Genomic DNA, 20120 nt, shown 5'->3' on the forward strand with positions numbered 1-20120 from the left:
TAGTTTTTAACCGGTGTTGTGCAAAAACTCTCTATTACTAGTTTACTACAGTAAAGTATATTTTAATTCTACCTAGTACCTACACGTTACAGATAGGAGATAATATCTGTATACGATTAATATAGGTACAATTAAATATAAATAATAGGTATTAATAATATATTTCAATATAAAGTATACCTTTGTATGTTGTCATTATAATTAAGTTCAGTATAACTTAACAGTGTATCGGAACTAGATTTACTCTCATAGTTGTGTTGTTGAGATAAAGATGGAGAGTCGAGGTCCTAAAAATATATTGAAAAATAATCAGTATTGAACAATTTAATAATATTCAGTAATATAGTAGTATTATGAAAACTTACAGAATAATTTCCAGATAATTCTGGTAATACTTCGTTATTAAGATGAACTTGAATTGATGGATGTGCAAAGCAATTCATACATTCTGTCAAATCTTTATATTCCATTGATATTTGTTTTTTTGAATTGTTTTCCATTAGTTGATTTGTTTCATATGGAATTTTAGTAACTTCTTTGTTCTATATTACAATAATTTAATAAAAATTTGCGTTTGAAATATATTTTACCTCACATTTTATATTTTTGTAGGTACACAATTTTTATTTTATTAAATTAAAAACCTTGAAATGTCATCAAAGTTTTATTGGCAACGATTGGCAAGAGAAAAAATAGTAATTTATATAGAGTTATAGAATATACTATAATCAATTTTCAAAGTTCTGGCCTTTTGTTATCTATGAGATATGCATACAATATACATAATATATTATTATGCATGATGTACCCATGTTTATTTACAATTTTTTTTTTTTTTTTAATTAATAATAATTTACAATTCACTTTTACATTTTGTCACATAATAATTAATAATTGATAAGCGGGTACTATTTTTAAAATGTTAATAGAAAGTTATAATTACTTCATTTGTCGTTCTCTCAAAATTTGTTGGTGTTTCATTTAAGCTATATTCCTCTTTAGTCTCTATATCTTCCGGTATAGTATTATCAGCCAGAGTTGTGACGTCAGGATTAATAGGACCCTTAAATAATAATTTATTCATTATTATATTCAAGAATATTACCTATGATTATTTTAAAATTACCTGAATGACTTTGTGTTTACCAATCACAAATTCTACTCGACCAGACCAAGGATTTACAAAAGTTGACCATTCTGTTTGTACTAATGCAAAATCACCATTTTGGCATTTAAATCGATAAGGGTTTCCTTTCAGTGATATATTCTTAGCTTTAATCACTAAAAAAATAAACGATATTAATAAATTGTATAATATACTTAACAGGAAATTTTGGAGTAAAAAATTTTAAATTTACAATTTGCGTGGATTTCTTTAATAGTTGTTAGGTCCTCAATATAGTAATAGTCAAAAATTGATTTCCCAATAAAATTTTGTGGTAGATATCCAAAGTATGAGGTAATTGATTTATCAGCATAACACCATTCAAAAAACGCATTATGCTTAGTGATAAATTGAGTGGGATTTTCTATTTTTTCTTCAGGACCTACATATAAAAGAAAATAATATTTTCTATTTGTTTTATTTCTTATGAATATATTATGTTAGATATAACAGATATTATATTTACATACATGTGTATGCTGAGCGAATTAGCTGTGCTTTAACAACTAGAACTAATTGGGGTAAACTTGGTGTCGTTGACACTTGTGATAAATCTTTGAATGTTATCATAAGCTTACAGACTTTATAGTAATTTTCGGTTTCAGAAATTGAAAAACCCATATTACAGTAAAATCCATCATTGGTCTTGGGTCTCAAATAAGTTACTGCAGATGCACCATCTAAATATTTGTTTTTAATAGTTTATTTATGTAAATTTCATACATACCTGTATATTAATAATTATAGAAAATAAAGACGAGTGTTTTTTTTTTTTACCATAGGAATAGGGAAACAAATGATTGTATTTTTTTAATTAAATTTATAACATAAACATAACAGTTAGTACCAATTATAATGTTGTAAGCATTAAAGCATATATATTGTAATATTGATCAATGCTAGATCATTCCATTTAATAACATAAAAAAACTAATTAATAATAATTGAGTTATTTTATGAAATTAAATTAATAACGATAATGTCGCACTAAGTTTGGATAGGTAAAATGTATGCATTCGTAATGATTTGACTACATGTCATTAGCATTACATAGGTAATACTTCAGTTCCGTGCCCAAGAATTGTTAGGGAGGGGGGGCTTGGACATTCATACTTAACTCTGTAGAACAATAGGAAATAATTTAAAAACATATATTAAATATATATATACAATATACATACTATTTGATTCATTATGCATTTAATATATCAATGTAAATTGTCACAATTTTAAATCTAAGCTCACTAGTCAACATTATTAGTATGATATGAACCCATAACGCATTACTTATAAAATATTTCACCTGAGATTTCAGGAGGGGGGGAGGGGCTTAAGCCCAAAAGCCCACCCCCTAGATATTGCACTGTAATTGTTAAAATATATATACAGGCATTTAGGTACATTCGCTTCATGAGTTTTCATATTATAAATTTCAGATGATCTCAATTATTATAGTCTGTGACTAAATACTAACACAGTAATACATGATGTTTTGATGTGTACTTATGTATATAAAATATTAACAACAGATTTACCCATATAACCCATTGATAGACCCATTGAACTATTTTATAGTACTTTGTATTGTTGCTAAAAAGAAATATAGACTATAAGGAATATTGTTTACTGATTTATTATAACATACTTCATTACTTGAATATATATGAGTAAAACCATAACTTTACATAAGTATTATAATATTATAATGTGACAAATTAAATATAGATACTAAACTTACATTTGTTGACACAATTTTTTTTAAATTAAAGTAATATTAAATCAACATTTTTTTATTGAGCAACATTGGCTACAGCCTAGGTACAATAGGTTACTCCACAGACTCTGTAAGTATATACAACGTTTAATAAGTAATAAAATATATACATCACAATATTTATACGTAGGTAAGAATACATAAATTATATAGGTATATTTGTAAAATATATATGTATAATGCCAGCCCTGTTTTCCAAATAAACTTTACTTTTGTTGATACTGTCTATAATCGCTTAATAATTTGTGAATAGCAATTTTAAATTTTGTAAGAATATTATTTAAATATTACTTTATAGTAACACCTTTGAAAATTTTTCTAAATTTCCAACTTAATTTTAGTTTAAATACATATAACCAGATACATGAAACTGTCAAAGCTCTCATTATTGTATCTAAATAATATAATTGCTATAAACACTTAAACAGCATATGCTATACGTTAACCCAAATTCCAAAACTCAACACAACTACATTATTCTTACACAATACACAATATACAATACATACACCTGTTTTATATTAAGTAGTTACTTACTATAACTAGAAATATTAAACTGATAAATGACCATTAAAAAAATAATTTTAGTGTCTTCATGATATAATTGATATGCTGTTAATATATATTTATTTTAATGTTTTTTTTAACATACCTGCTGTAGTAATCATGCAAGGATCTGTAAGAATAGATGTTATATGATTGACAAATGTCATCCGATCATTGGGATGAATAAAATCAATAAATGATCGATTTTTCCACATATCTTTTGGATAACCCATACTTTTATTAATACTATTTGATATATCAATAATTAGACCATCAGTCATAGACACAACAACACCAAATGAATCATTTTGAACATCATTTGACTCGATTGTTTCATTGAATTGTATGTCTTGGTCTTTTAATACCTTTAAAACAGTATCTGTAAAAAATTAAATATTTTTTTTTAAATTCTCATTCAGTAAATATTGAAAATCAAAAACTAATTCTTCACTTAAGATTTACATTATATTATAATTGTAAATTTGTAAATAAAACATTTATACTTTTATTAATAACTAATAAGTATAATGCAAATGTGTATATTTAAAAATTTAGGCAAGCGTGGGTACTACTCTGTAGTGGGTATTGAGTGGGTTTAATTTTAACTCAATGACAAATCTGAGTAAATTGTTGAGCGAAAAATTTAGTCAGTGTATATTGCCAAGCACCTTCTTATAATTTCATGATTATAATATAATTAGGTATTATTAAAATAATTTATTTTACTATAAATATTAAATATTAATAATATATAGTAGGTTGAAGTAATATTGTGGTAATAAACATAGCATTTGAAAATACCATTGTAGGTATGTATAAAATATAATAGATAGATAATACTTGAAAAGTTTTAAGATTGTCCCACAAATAATATTCTTAAATTACAATAAAATAACTAAAACTATTATTTAATGTTTGAATGAATAATTTTGTCTAAATTTAACTTAAAATGTTTATAAAAAAATTAAAAAATTGTGATTAAATTTAGTTTTGGTTCCAATATGAGTTCAAACATCAACATCAATATATCTACATCAAATCTTAGATTTAAAAAGAAAAATTTTTGTGAACTTCTATAGATTAAAATACTTAGTAAATTTTCGTGATTTGTACGTATGTCGTCAAAATTTGAACTTTAAATGCTTATAAAAAAAAAATCGTGACAATGTATTTTTAATATTTTTCAAATGCTATCGTAACTATGTGTTAGGAGCCTTGTATTACATTTTCAAGCTTTCCTACCCAACAAATACATTTTTATTGATATTTATAGAAAAAAAAAAAACTAAAAAAGTCGAAAAATTAAAATGCCAATTAACAGCTCAAAACAAATCAAAATATTTTGAAAATTTTATTAAATATATAAAGTGTCAATATAAACATTCAATGAAATATTCAAGAGTATCTGCGGTCATTTGTTTTAGAATTACACCAAAATAAGAAAATCGCTAAAAGTGAAATCCAGTGAAAATTCAATGTTGTAAAAATTTAAATTTCAAACGCTCATAAAAATTTAATTTTAATTTCTGTGGACATTTTTTTTGTGATAAAGATTGATAAACTTGTAAGGAATCTTGTATTAAATTTTCAAATCTTAGATTTAAAAGAAAAGTTTTTTATGAATTTCTAGCTTAAAATAATTTGCGAATTTTTGTGATTTTTACGTATTGTGTCAAAATTCAAACTTTGAATGTTTATAAAAAAAAAATTGTAACTATGAATTTATTTTATTTTTCAACTGCTATTATAACAATATGTTAGTGGCCTGGCCTTGCATTAAATTTTCAAGCTTATCTACCCAACATTTTTATCGGTTTTTATCGATATTAATTTAAAAAAAAACTAATAATGATCGAAAATTGCATATGCCTATAAATAGTTCAACTTAAGTCAACATTTTTTGAAAATTGCATGGCGGATAGAATATATTTATATCAACATTCAGTGAAAATTTCATGTACCTATGGTCATTTGTTTTAAAGTTACATCAAAAACCAAAATCGATTTTGTCGAAAAACTGATTGTGCGTAAAATTTTCCGTTTTCCCCTTAATTTTTAGTTTGTTTATTCCGATTATTAAGAAAAATATTGAGAATTTTTTACTTTTGACCCTCCAAAGTACTAACTAGATTCAATTTCTGATCGAATGAGTAAAAAAAACAATAAGCAAAAAAAAGAACATAGGTACATCATGGTAAAATCAATACATTCATCGCTCCGCTCAGAATCTAAAATGTTATATAAAAATCAGATTTTAAATTATTTGTTAAAGTTATCCTTTATTTGTAAGTTATTTACTTATTTAGTAGTATTAACTTTTATAATTTTTTTTTATAACAAAAGAATAAAATTGAGAGATTACCTATAATAGTTAATGTATTTGTAGGATTTGAAGTTGTGTTTGTTTGATTTATATCAGGATATGATTGACATAAGTAAGATAATTGCAAATACGCCATATTTTCTTGACTGTGGTCTACTTTAATGTCATTATTAACTTTCTTTAAATCATCAGATTCCATTTTTGATGTAGAAGCTGGATGTGAAAATTCAATAAAATTCTTAATTTTGATAAATATATGTTTTTAATTATAATTTAGTTCATACCATTGATGCATAATTGGTTTGTTTGTGGTTTATATGTTGTTGGATTTTTCTGTTTAGATTTTGAACAAGTAGTACTTGGTTTTTGATTAGTGTTTAACCCTCTTAATATATTTTGGCTTGATTGATCGGTAGATGTGGATTTTACAGTTGAAATTTCCCTAGATGTAAAAAAAAGATAAACATTAGGTATATTTACCTATCGTTTTTTCTAAATATTTTATAGACTCATTCAGTGAATTGTAATTAATTATTAATATTGTATTCTATTCCAATTAAATATGTTTCAAAGATGATATGTATATGAAGGACATAGGCGTGCGCACGAACGGGGCAGAGTGGGCAGCTGCCCCTCCTGCGAGCTACTTTTTTCTCCCAAATATAGCTTTAAAAAAAAGCATTTTAATAATATAATATAATTTTATATTACAATGAGTCAATGAATAATATATTGTAAATATTGAGTATACAGTGCACGATAATTTTGTGTTGTCAAAGGTCCAACTTTATTCAAGCCACAAGCTATATACCGCGTTGATAATGTGTGTTAATAGATATGCGGCAATATTGCAATAATACTAATAACCAAAATAATATTCAACTATAAATTATATAGTATATATAATAAACTATATATAATATATACATTCTGCCCCCCCCCCCCTGTCAGCAAGGCTGCGCACGCGGCACGCCTATAGGCTATGATGAAGGATAAGTAAATTAATGGAGTCTGTTATTAGGAATGTTTGTGTTTAATTAGAATTTAGTTAGAAAATAGATGTAGATGTAGATGTTAAAGCATATGCATTAAATATCAATTTTTCTTTCATAATAGTTTGACAACTAAATTACAGCACCTTATTAGTTATTATTTACAATCATATACTTATATATTATATATATATGTATATGTATAATGATTTAATAATTTACCTTTCTTTATCAGTTGTCAATATAGTCGAACTCTGTTCTTCAAAGCTTAATTCCGTGGATGGTTCTTGAAGCTGTGATTTAGTACTGTGACAATTTAATTTATATTATAACTTCATACAATATAAAAAACTACATGTTACACTTTAATATAATTTATTGTAAACTGTAATTTTGTAAGGATTAAATTTAAAAAATACGAATAGACGAAGTTAATATAATATATTAGAGTGGATAAGGGACAATGAAAATTGAAAGTATATATTATACAATATAGAAGATATACACAATAGAGAGTTGTTCATATAGCCCACCGTATATAAAAAATACTTAAATTTACCTGTATTTAGATTGGGTTGATGTACAAGAGTAGCCCGAATCATAATCAGTTCGAGTTTGATCTACTGAAAATGATTTACTTTCTTCCATTTTTGTCCTAACCTATAACAAGGGTTTAAAGTGATTTTTAATATTAATACATTTTTTTTAATTATAATTGATTTTTATTTTTATAAGGTTTTCTGGAAAAATAGTAACAACACGTATGGAAAACTCTAACCGTCTTGCAACTTAAAAATATAAGTGTAGGACGTAGGTACACAGTATAGTTTTGTTTGTAGATATTTCGTGTAAAAAAGGTGAAATTGGATATTTATTCGTTGTTAACTGTTAAGGTACTTACACAATACAATTTTTCAAATATTTGAATTAATTTCAATCTATGTATACCAATATAAATATTATAGACGTGTTTATTTATACGTGTTTGGACACCGTTGAAACCACACGTAGTGTATTTAATTATCGTGCTCCACATTTATAGCTCACAAGTCACGATAGCAATACAGTTTTACATAAAAATCAAACTCGAACCGCTAAGTCGCCGCTATTGATAATGTATATATATTTCGTAATACACAACAATATCATATTATCGATATAATTAGATCGCAAATCACAACAAACTAAACTACGTAGTGTCGAAAACATCTACATTAAACTCATCTAAAACCAGTAAACAAGTCAATTACAACCCAAAAATGACACCAATCCAACAGCCTTCAACCACCAACAACACTAACCTTACAAACGATAATCTTATTCAAAAACTTTTGGAGAAGCCAGTGGCGTCACTGGCGTATTTAGACCTGAATTTCGGGAGGGGGGGGGTTGATTTTTAAATTTTTTCATATTTTTTCATATATTTTTAAATATTTCATATTTAATAATAAAATATATCGTACATTTTTAGACTACTAATTTTTATTTGTGTTATTATTCTTAAGAACAACTGAATATACTGTTTGTAACATTATTCTATATATGTTGTAGTATTAATGTATTTAGCGGTAAAATAATTAAATATATTGTAAATTGATACGTGTTGTGTGACAACAGGCGAGTAAGACTCCCTCTCCATACGACTGGTCTAAGGAATCTGCTGAATAAACCCTTTTGAGTTTTGAAGGGACGACCAACTCGTACCTATGCGGAGACTCGCCACGTAGCAGTTGAGTACCTAATGCATTAATGCATTACCATTATTATAGACCATTTCAGAGTATACCTTTTATTAAAACAGTATAACAATTAAATAAAGAATATAATTTTGAGCTAAAGTAATTTTGTCTCGTTATTTGTATTTGTTGCGGAGTTGCTAAGTAGCCTAAGTGCACATCCATAACATTTTTGGTGGCAGCGGTGGGATACGGCTATTAGTTGATTAATTGTTTTATTTAAATGATGTATACGAATAGTAAAATAATTGTTAAAGATTAATTTTATTATTTGAATAAGATGATTATTTATCGGATTTTGATAATTTTAAAAAGTACTTGCTTATATTAATCCGTGAAAAGGCCTTAATAATAAACGTTTTTGTTGCATTATTAGAATTTGAAAAGTATGATGATGGATTTGAAATACATTTTTACCTATACGACAAAGTTCCATTACATCATCATTGGGTCTGATTAGACCGCCTCTAGTTTTTAAATCAATCAATAATGGTGTTTGGGTATTACTTGACAGTTGACTCACTTATGACCTCTACACATTCTTGACATTTTATAATTTTTGTTATTTTTCGAACAACTACAAAGCCACTAATATATTGTTTTGTGTCCATTAAATACGGTATGTATTGTGATTTCTCTAAATATAGAAACATTGATGTATCTACATCTTCATCAATGTCTATTCCAGCAGTACAAAAATATTCTAACGAATATTCGAAAACAACGCGAAATAATATCATAACGGAAAAACCCGGATTCGTCAACACATTCACGAAAGTGATTTCATAATTATGTTATTTATTTTGTTATGATTGGTTTTTATTGTAATATTATAATAATTTATTATAACAATAACAATTAATAATAATAGTATCTAGGGTTTCCAGCTACCTGAACCCTGACTTTTTTTCATTCGTGTGTGTTTTATTGACAGCGACGTGTAGATATACAGGGGGGGAATTATTGATTCCGCCGAAACTACCTGATTAGAAAAAAGGTTTGTATCAATTCCGCCGGCTACTGTTTAAAATATCTACATATCGTTTCCGCCGGCTACTGTTAATATTATTTACATATTGATTCCGCCGGACACTGTTTACCCCCCCCCCCCTTGTATATGTATTTTATATAGTACATAATACAAATAAAAAAATAATACCTAATTGTATAATTCAAAAATAAAATTTATATTCTAATTAATTCGTGTAGGTATGTGAATATATTATAAAATATTAAAATGTATAAAATGATAATAGTAATAATTGTATAATTAAAAATTAAAATGTGTGAATAAATGATAAAATATTAAAATGTACATAGGTAATATGTACTATAGTCTGAATTGTATAGTCTTGTATATTATGTAGGACTGTAATTTTAAAAATACATTAACAAATTACAAGGGTGGGATAAACAGTAGCCGGCGGAATTAATATGTAAATAATATTAACAGTAGCCGGCGGAATCGATATGTAGATATTTTAAACAGTAGTCGGCGGAGTCAATAGCCGGCGGAATCGATATAAAATCGGCGGAATTGATATACGCCCATACAGGGTATTTCTGAAATGGTTGTGATAACTAGTATATGCGTACTTAGTGTGATGACCAAATGAAGATTTTTTTTCAATTTTCAAAATCTGGATTTATTCATCTTATTTTTAGAACATTATCTTAAATTATAAATTAATAAATTAAATAATAAATTACACCCAAGTTGTATTTTTTGCGAAATTCTCATACGAATCGAGGTGTCGCATCATTTTTACGCTTGTCGCGCGTTTTTTACGCTCAAATCGCTGACAAAAAAAAAAGGTGTGACACGTCGATTCGTATGAGAAAACTACAAGGTAAACATTGGTGATAGTTAATTGTTGTCATTTACCATACGTACAAAATGACATGTTTATCTTATCGAGTCAAAATAATTATGTTACTGCAATATCCAAAAACTGGAATTTCAGTATAAATATAGGAAAACAAATAGTTGGTTTCATTTATCTCTAACTTATGACTTATGACATTGCAGGTACAAGCTCCCATATTTTATTACCTGTACATCTAAAACACATACCTAACTTAAATTAGTTAAATTCGATCATTTACAATTCTGTCAACACTAGTTTTATTATTATTTTATCATTTTTATTAGTTGACAATGTAAAATAATGCACTAATTAATCATCTATGTTAAATGACAATAAATAACTATCACCAATGTTTACCTTGTAGTTTTCTCATACGAATCGACGTGTCACACCATTTTTTTTTTTTTTTGTTAGCGATTCGAGCGTAAAAAATGCGCGACACCTCGATTCGTATGAGATTTTAGCAAAAAATACAACTTGGGTGTTAATTTTCACATTTAAGATAATGTTCTAAAAATAAGATGTATAAATCCAGATTTTGAAGATTGAAAAAAAATCTTCATTTGGTCATCACACTAAGTACGCATATACTAGTTATCACAACCATTTCAGAAACCCTCTGTATAATAACAACGTGGCCATCCGTAGAGCGACAGGGATAGGATTAAGGGGAAGCGAATAAGAGAGATAGCGACTAACGCTTTTATTTTCGTTACGCACGGTTTTTCTGAGCTAGGGTCCCTCCGCTCATATCGCGCTATAAGAAACTACGTTTCAAAATTATTTAATGCTATGAGTGAAGTAGTTTTATTACTTTACAAAAGTAATTTACTCAACAGAGTGTATACATTGTACATTATGTTATATGTACCTCATAGATCTATTAGTTTATAGGTCTATGATATACCTATATTAACTGGTGATCCTTTCATTTCAATATTAAAAAAGTGGGAAAGTGGGAGACACTCTGCTGTACAGTACCTTTTTTCGTTCAAATTTGATATGATGGAGTGTAATGAGTGGATCACCAGGTATATTTATGATGAAGCTAGCAATTCAATTAATGTATATATTTATATAGTATATATTTTTATTGTAACTTTATTTCAAGTTCTTTAGAAGCTATGCTGGGACACATAGGAATTGAGCAAGTTTTCTGGTTTTCACCATGATTATCTAATCCAATTCCCAAATTTCAAAGTGTATGTTAAAAAATATTTAAATAATATACCCATTGATATAAAAAGTTTTCAACTTTTCAACTTCTCAGCTGACTGCTATTGCCGAAAATTTACTAATCAGTAATCATACATTTAGGAACAATAAACAATCATTCATTGTTTCTTCCAAAATACTCCTTTTTGCTTAACAGATGTTGTCTGAGTAAATTTTGGCAAACGCGCAGTCCATTAGTTAATAGGTCTATGGGTGAAATGCAATTATCATAACTACTCTAAAACGATAAAAAAGAATTTTGATGTAGCCAATTACCGACCAATCTCAGTATCTCACTCATAAATACATTAAAAAAAATCATGGAAAGAATTGTAAATAAACGTCTTATTTGACAGTTGGAGACCAATTTTTTTCACCAATGATTCATGTGGCCGGGGCCGTATTAACTATTAGGGCATAGTCACTATAGGCACTGTGCCTAGGCCTACGAACATTATAGGGGCCTACGAAAATGAAATGAGTGGCTACGATTTTTCTGTAATTTTTAATTTTTTTTTATTTTATAATTATAAAAGTTAATAATGTTAATATTTTATTTTCATGTTGTAAATAATTTTTTTTTTTAAAGGCTTAAAATACTGAGATTCAACACTACCTCTCCCAAACATTAGATATCTTAATGTAGGTATAATCAAATTGTTTACAAGAGAAAAAATAGTATTCAAAAGTACCTATGTTATAGAATTCAATTTTTTCAGTGCCTAGGGCCTACGGATGGCTTAATCCGGCCCTGTATGTGGCTTCCGACGAATTCACTCTACAATAGAAACCTTCGTATCAAAGGTTGTAGAGTGAATATACAAAATTTATCAAAAAACATCTTTGTCTGATCGCCCTAGATATACACCGTGTTCCAAAAGAGAACGATCATTCCGGCCGACTAATTTTCGATTATTTTATAGAAAAAGAATATGACACGTCATGGGGAAACAGAATCCTCAAAATAATCCAAGAGGAGCCAAAAATAAAATGTTCCTATTTTTGAAAAAAAAATTTAAGCAATCTTTTAATACAGGTCAAAGCATTTAGTGAAGAATTTAATATATTATATACTGTATACAACTGAAAACGGTATTCCACAAGGACAGTATTCAGTCATAAGCGTCACAATGTTTTAAACTATATTTTTTTTTATAAAACACATTATTTTTGAAACATTGAATTTGGGTTCCGATTCACATTGGTAATATAGGAAACGAAAAAGCAGACAAATATGCATATCAGGCAACGAAAAACATTCCAAATCCTCTAATCAAAAAACCTCTTATCTTTGTAAAATTACTGGAATTAAATACCATTCTCTAACAAACTCAAAAATATTTTTTTTTAAAACGATCAAAAATGCAATACTACTTTTAATTTTAAACGACGCTAAGACATTGTTATCACCCGCATCAAAATCGGACACTCTTTCCTTATCCACTTATATTTAGTTACCTAGCAAAGAACCTCAACCAATATGCGAATCTTACATTCTTTCCACACAGCATTAACTATCAAACACACAGTGGAGGAGTGCTGACAATATTCTTCAACTCACACCGATCTCAACATTCCACCCACCATAACAGAAGCGCTATACGTAGTACGTACACCGAAAATAATAGCATTTTTAAGTACCATTAATTTTTTAAACATTTTAACCTTTAAAACTAGTAAAAATTTAACATCTTATCTTAAGGAAAAAAATACTATGTAAAACTTAATGTCAGACTAATAACCTAATTTGTTGATGCCCAAATTTCTTTCAAACAAAAAACATTATGTACTAGAGTATATTGTGAAATAATATTAATATCAGGGATTCTTATAGCAATAAAAATAATTGAAATCTGTGCTTAATATGACCAAAAACTCTTAAAATAAGCGCTATATGCTCTAAAAACATAAAAAAAATAATAATAGAAATTCTTATTTTTTACGATTTAAAAAAAATATACGTACGAATATTACACAATTTAATATAAAATTACGAGCCGTACAAATGATAAGGAGTCATTATTGTTTATTATTCGATAGACCAATATTCGCTGGACTACAATTTAAAAAAATTTGGGTATTAACATTTTTGCTAATGGATTCAAACAAATATAATTAAAATAATTAATAAACTTTTTTTATTTTTCATACCACATTATATTAACTTGACTCATGAAAATGCAAAATAAAATGTTATTTTATGTAAATTAGCAAAAAATAGAACCAAAACTTGAAAAATAGCACTAAAACATAAAATACTTCAAATATGTCAAAAATATAACTCTACAATTTTATATGTTTTGGAGTCAATATGATGCATAAAACAAATTTATAACTCACTTAGCTGTTTTTATTTGTATATCCTATAACAATTAGCAAATGGTATAAAATCCTAGCCTTGATGATAATTATTATGAAATGTAAATTTTTTTTTGTTTGTTAGTTGGCAAAAATAGTTCGATCTACCGTATTTATTTATTTAAATATTACTAGAAAATAAATCATTAATACTTAATAGTAATAAATATGTATAATTTATAATATGTTTTAAATGTAGGCTGATAGACGACAGACTATCTCTACTTAGATTTGTTTTTAGTATGCAAATGCAATGTGCCAATGCTTAATCATTGAATTCAAATTTAAAACATATATTCGGATATATTACAGTAACATACACAATGACAAGGTACGCTTGACAATACATATTATACAGCGGAGTGACTTCTACAGTTTTAATATACTGTCATGATATCCCGAATAGTTGTATCTTTTTCTGAGTGGATATTTAAATGTATATAAATGTAATTTTTGAATATTAATATTAATAACTACATAATATAATAAAATTATCATAAATTTTAAATTAGAAAAAGAATATCCTGCTTTGGGATATGAATTAATATTATAAATTTTACTTTTTTCAAAAATGTTGTTGAATGACTTCAAATTATGTAAGCAAAATATTTTCAGATACATAAGTTTTTTTCAAGATAATGAGTATTAACTTGTTTGAAAATGGTACGTATAAAAAAACTTCTATAGGTAGTTAAATAATATAGAGTTATAAACCCAATGGCTAATTCACTCTTTACGTCATTCTGAACCTTTTAAGGTAAGTAGCGAAACTTTAATTTATAATAAACATATAGCTTAAATGAACACTTCGCGCTATTGCGAAGTATAATAAACTATAAAGCGTACCAGAAGGCAAAAAGTTATTTTTAATCATGAAACGGCGCGGCGGCAACATAAATGCAAATCTGTATATATGAAACAGTAAGCAGTAAGCTGATGGACTGATCTATCAACGCACAGCTCAAACCATTGGACGGGTCGGGCGGATTTTTGATAATTAAAATCCTAAAGGAGGTTAAAAGGGTTTAAAAGTGTAAAAATAGAAAAAACTGCCTAGCCGAAACCGCTGTAGCTATAACTATGAAATTCAGACAGTATTTTTGTTTTATGGTAAAGACACCCACTAAGAAAGGATTTTTCAAAATTCAAACCTACCGGGGTTAAAAGTGGTGAAAGGGGTAAAAATCAAAAAAAATCACACCTCACCCATTAGACTTCTACTAATAAATCAACGAAGAATATTATCAATAAAGAAGTTTTGTAGATTATATTTTGAATAATAACTAATAATAAAACGATTATTATAAACCTTCACGGCTAAAACTTATCTCAAACGAAACTACGGTCAAAAGGTATAACTTATAGAATAGGTTATGATAATAATAAAATTGTCTTGATAACTATTAACTAATAAAATATGTATGAAATATTATTTCAACAATATTATTGATTACATTTTATTTAAATAGAATAAATAATATTTAATCTTGCCAGATTACATACGTTTTTATACTTAAACCCGGCAACGACGGGTAATTCAGCTAGTAATACTATATAATATCTAACTTAGATAATATGATTTGAGATCACTTGAGTAGAAAAAATTGTGCCTCACCGGTAGGTAAACTGCTAAATTTCGTGGCAAAAGAGCAACAGCTACGATCTAAGTCAGTTGGCGGGAATACAGCGGAATTGGTTGAGAGTCGACACCCGTGCGGCTGTTTAGTATGTGAATTGTGAGTCCGTTGATAGAGAAAAAAAATAGTATGCGTGACATTGGTTTAACAACGAACACTAACAGCAGTGCAAGTGATACACACTACACAGGCACTCATACAGCAGCGCAACGACGACGATCTAGCGCGGCTGTTAAGGCAATGCGCTCCTTACGGGGTGGGAGAGAGAAAGTTTGAGAGTAACCTTTTTGTTAGTATTATTATTATTATTTTCATGATTGTGGTTTACCGAACATGGGTACTCACGAGGGATGAGGAGGTTAGGTCAGGATAAATTAAGTCCATACATTGGCTTTTTAGTTTTAATTAATTATTTTAAATTAATTTATAAAGAAGGGTTTTGTTTTTTTTTTTTTAAAAAAAGATTAAAATGTATTATATATTGTTATTTTTAAACGAGTAATATAACTTTATGTAGTATATGTTCAAAAACTATAGACCTGTTCAAAAGACAGTGTCCATACTATAAAAGTCCTGGTAACGAGGTAAAATTAGAACAAAATGTCGAACTTTTTACCTGCTAACTTTCATACAATGCTGTCGGTATATACATCACATCGATGTGTTACCGATTACAAAATAGCACAATATTTAAAATTCATAAACTAACCTATACCTAAAATATTATCGGGCCGGAATTCACCGGTCTCCAACACCGGAAACCAAAGGTTGGGCCGCAACTCACCCTCAGCCATTTGGGCGAGACCGTTTTCGACCAAAAACGTACCGTTCCCTTTTCGGCCGATTCACTTTTCGACCAAATTTAAAAAAGACTGATTCCCTTTTCGGCCAAAACAAAAATGTATAATATAATATATGTAAAAAAAAATAAAATAATTGCTGCTACATAATATAGTTTTTTATAAGTTGCATAAAATGTTGTAAAATAACAATACTCGTAAAAATACAATTCGTGACAAAATTATTTACAAAACGATATTTAATTTTACACACACACTAAAAATTATCCCTATTATTTCATTTATTTAAATTTTGAAGGTTTTTCAAATCTAATTCAAATGTCTTGGTACTATTCAATACCAACTTATACTTCTAACATTTTGTCAAAATTACATAATTATATAATTGCCATAATTTTACAAAAAATTTTGTTTTTGGTCGTAAAGGGAATCAGTCTTTTTTAAATTTGGTCGAAAAGTGAATCGGCCGAAAAGGGAAGGGTACGTTTTTGGTCGAAAACGGCTATGCCCAACCATTTATACAAGTCAAAATAAATTCCGAACAATTAAATGCCTCACTTATCATTTATCAACCATCACACATACCTGCCGTAGTTGGTAGGTACTAAACTATAAAATTGTATTATTTTCGGACAATATTGTCCTATGCGTTGTGGTGACGAATAAATTAATTTTGTTCCCGCAATGGTTTTACTAAGATATAGCTCGTATAACATCATTTAAAAAAATTATCAACTATTTTTTTTTCTAAAAATGTAATCATTGCATACTAAAATTAATTAGATATTAACTTCTCGAAAAATTTTATCTCATGTAATAATATGTGTAAGCATACTAAAATTAATTAATTTTGAATGCGATGTGTGATATATATGTATTTAGCTTTACTAGAACATCTGAATATGTTGATAAATATATTCAGACAGAACATCGTCTCCGGCTTCAGCTCGAAATTTTAAAAGATCATACAAATTTCCATTACCTCCTGATTTACCTCTTAATTGCAGATTATGTCACACGTCACACAAGATACAAAACACTAGTGAAAACAAAATCGGGACCTGTCTTTTTCTATTTTTTTTTCATTTTGTAAGTATTGACTGTTGACATGGGCGCCCAAAGGTAACATTTTAGGGGGAGGGGGTCAAAATAAAATAATTTTCGAATGTAAGATAATAAAGATTTTATGTTATTTTTCACATATAAATGTAAACATGCATGTTATATTAGATTTTGAACGGAATAATTTCCTTACGAATAAATAAATAAATAATAATTTTAATAAGTATATAAAAAAATATAAATTAAATAATATAATATTAAGTATATTATTCGGTATCAGTAAATAAGAACTGCAAATTTCTTTGTTTTATTCCAAACATATTAATGAATGTTTGCGTTAACTATCTTTCACGATGAACGCCCATATCATACACAACCCATTTAAACGATCTTCTCCTGTAGTCGAGCGAAGCCACGTTTTGACTCGTCTTAATGTACTGCACGATTTTTCTATTGTGCACGTTGTCGGAGGTAGTGATATAAAAATATTAAGTGTTTGAAAAATCGCAGGATGAGCAATGATCCAATAAATCGACAAACGAAATTTCATCACACTGCAGGGGTCGATCAAATTTTTATCAATCCAATACTGATATTAAATATTAGATTCCTCTATCATATTTTCAATTTCATAATGATCACTAATCAACTTAGTTTTTTCTTTGAAATCATTAATGGTGTACTTTTTAATATTCGTAGGATTCAGTAGACTTATTAAGAATGCTAGCTATATTCTATTTGTAATTGAAAATCGTCGCGAAAGAGATGATATTAGTGAATATCGAAGTACGGAATAAAAATAGAAAGTCTGTAATAGTGTTCAATAGAATCGGTTACGTAATTTGAACTATTTTAGATTCTGAACGAAGTGATGAATGTATTGATTTTACAATGATGTGTGTTTTTTTTTTGTGTCTGTGTTCAGCATAACTAGTCGAAATAATGTTTCGATTTCAAACTTTGAGGGTGGTTTCCGATGTAAAAGTGAATATCCTTGGTGCATTATAGAGGTAAAAAGTAATCATTTTCCAACAGTTTTCAAAAAAATCAAGAAAAACAAAAAAAAATTACAGAAAAACGGGAATTTTTACGCAAAACCAGTTTTCGACCAAATCGATATTTTTATATGGTTGTAATTCAAAAACTAATCACTGTAAATACTTGAAATTTTCACCAAATGTTAATGTTAGTGATATCTATATACAGTTTAATTTTCAAAAATTTTCGACTTTTTTTGAGTTATTTATAGACCACTGAAATTTTCGATTTTTTTGAGAATATTTTTTTGAAGTGTCGGTAAAAAAATGTTGGACGACCAAAAAAACTTGAAAATTTAATACACGGTTCCTTATGAGTTGTTCTTGTTGTAGCTAAAAAAAAAAATTAAATATCGTAAGTCACAATTTTTTTTAATAAGCGTTTACAGTTCAAAATTTTACGAAATCTGTCGAAAACGCGAAAATTTGCAAGTGATTTTGAAGTTGAAAAATCATCAAATTTTTTTCGTTTATAACTAAGGATTAAAAATACAAAACTAAGTTTTCCATAAGTTTTCCTTCAAGTAGCTATAGAGAAAACTCGAAGCATCGTTATAGGAAAAATTTTAAGTGCGTTTGAATTTTAAATTTTTACGAAATAGCGTAACGATAATGTTTTATCCTCAAACGATTTTAAATATTTGTAATTATTCAAAAAGTATAAGTTGTAGATACTTGAAAATTTCACAAGTTATTTAGATTGGCATTTTCTTCACATGATTTATTATCTTTACATGAATTATTTTTGAACTCCATTTCCCTTTCCAGTCATTACTGAACACTCGTAAAAATCCAAGCCAACAAGTTTATTCATATCCAAACTGTATTTTATTTATTTTAATTTTATAAATAATTTTACGTATTAGTACCTACGTATATACGGACTATCTATGATGTTAATATACTTATACTTATTTCATATCTTAAAAGTGATTTCAACAAATAATTTGCCTTGGTAATAAGGTAAATTTATTGAGCTACAAGTTCATAATATTATTTTCCAGGGGGTAGGAAGTGCCCTGTCTTGTCCCCCTCCCCCGATGGGCGCCCATGACTATTGAGCAGTATTCAATTAATATGTGATACTTTTTCTTTTATTAGACGTAATTCTTATAAAAAATGTTGATTGTGAAAAAGAATCTCGATACCATTAATATTGCGTATTATGTTATTTACGTGAAAATTAAAATCTTTAACGAATAATGCTCCTAGCCCCTAGGAGTTTTCTTTTAACAATAGCAGGGCGTAAAACTACATAGTACTTGCACAAACCGCCATTTAAATGTCTATAGAATAAACTAATCAGTGATATATTGTATCAGTCATTCTATTTTAAAATTCCTTTTTGGTGCAATAACATTATTCTTAAAATCATAATTAACAGAAGAAACATATATTATGGTTTAGTTTGAAATTTGTGCTTAAGCTCATCCAATAAGTTTGATTTGTTAATATAAAATCCTCAATCAGGATAATTATGATTCACTGTAATTATTTTCACACATAGCAGCTACTGTATATCTATTAATGTAGAGCATGACGGCCGACGGGCTTGAACCATCTTCTGCAGAAACATTTGCAATATTCAATGAAAGTGGTTCAGATAC

At 27.7% G+C, this 20120-nt stretch overlaps 1 protein-coding gene across 3 annotated transcripts in view; it reads right to left on the bottom strand.

Annotated features, from left to right (window-relative positions):
• Positions 1 to 20120, bottom strand: part of per (period circadian regulator) — a 41983-nt gene that overhangs the window by 17672 nt on the left and 4191 nt on the right. For 2 of the 3 annotated variants that reach the window (XM_089224576.1, XM_015513905.2), the window contains exons 1-12: positions 15593 to 15790; positions 7360 to 7460; positions 7023 to 7106; positions 6093 to 6250; positions 5848 to 6021; positions 3592 to 3864; positions 1636 to 1845; positions 1359 to 1547; positions 1127 to 1281; positions 944 to 1063; positions 366 to 542; positions 181 to 287 (exon numbers count right to left, since the gene is read on the bottom strand). In XM_089224576.1, the coding sequence (XP_089080702.1) occupies positions 181 to 287; positions 366 to 542; positions 944 to 1063; positions 1127 to 1281; positions 1359 to 1547; positions 1636 to 1845; positions 3592 to 3864; positions 5848 to 6021; positions 6093 to 6250; positions 7023 to 7106; positions 7360 to 7448 (1736 nt within the window). In that variant the 5' untranslated portion in view covers positions 7449 to 7460; positions 15593 to 15790. Of the gene's footprint in view, positions 1 to 180; positions 288 to 365; positions 543 to 943; positions 1064 to 1126; positions 1282 to 1358; positions 1548 to 1635; positions 1846 to 3591; positions 3865 to 5847; positions 6022 to 6092; positions 6251 to 7022; positions 7107 to 7359; positions 7461 to 15592; positions 15791 to 20120 lie in introns of those variants that run through there. The other variant, XM_015513904.2, reaches the window with a different exon arrangement.

Source organism: Diuraphis noxia, unplaced genomic scaffold (genome assembly GCF_037042655.1).
Source record: "Diuraphis noxia isolate RWA-SAM2 unplaced genomic scaffold, SU_Dnox_SAM2 contig0003, whole genome shotgun sequence".
Classification (NCBI taxonomy): Eukaryota; Metazoa; Arthropoda; class Insecta; order Hemiptera; family Aphididae; genus Diuraphis; species Diuraphis noxia.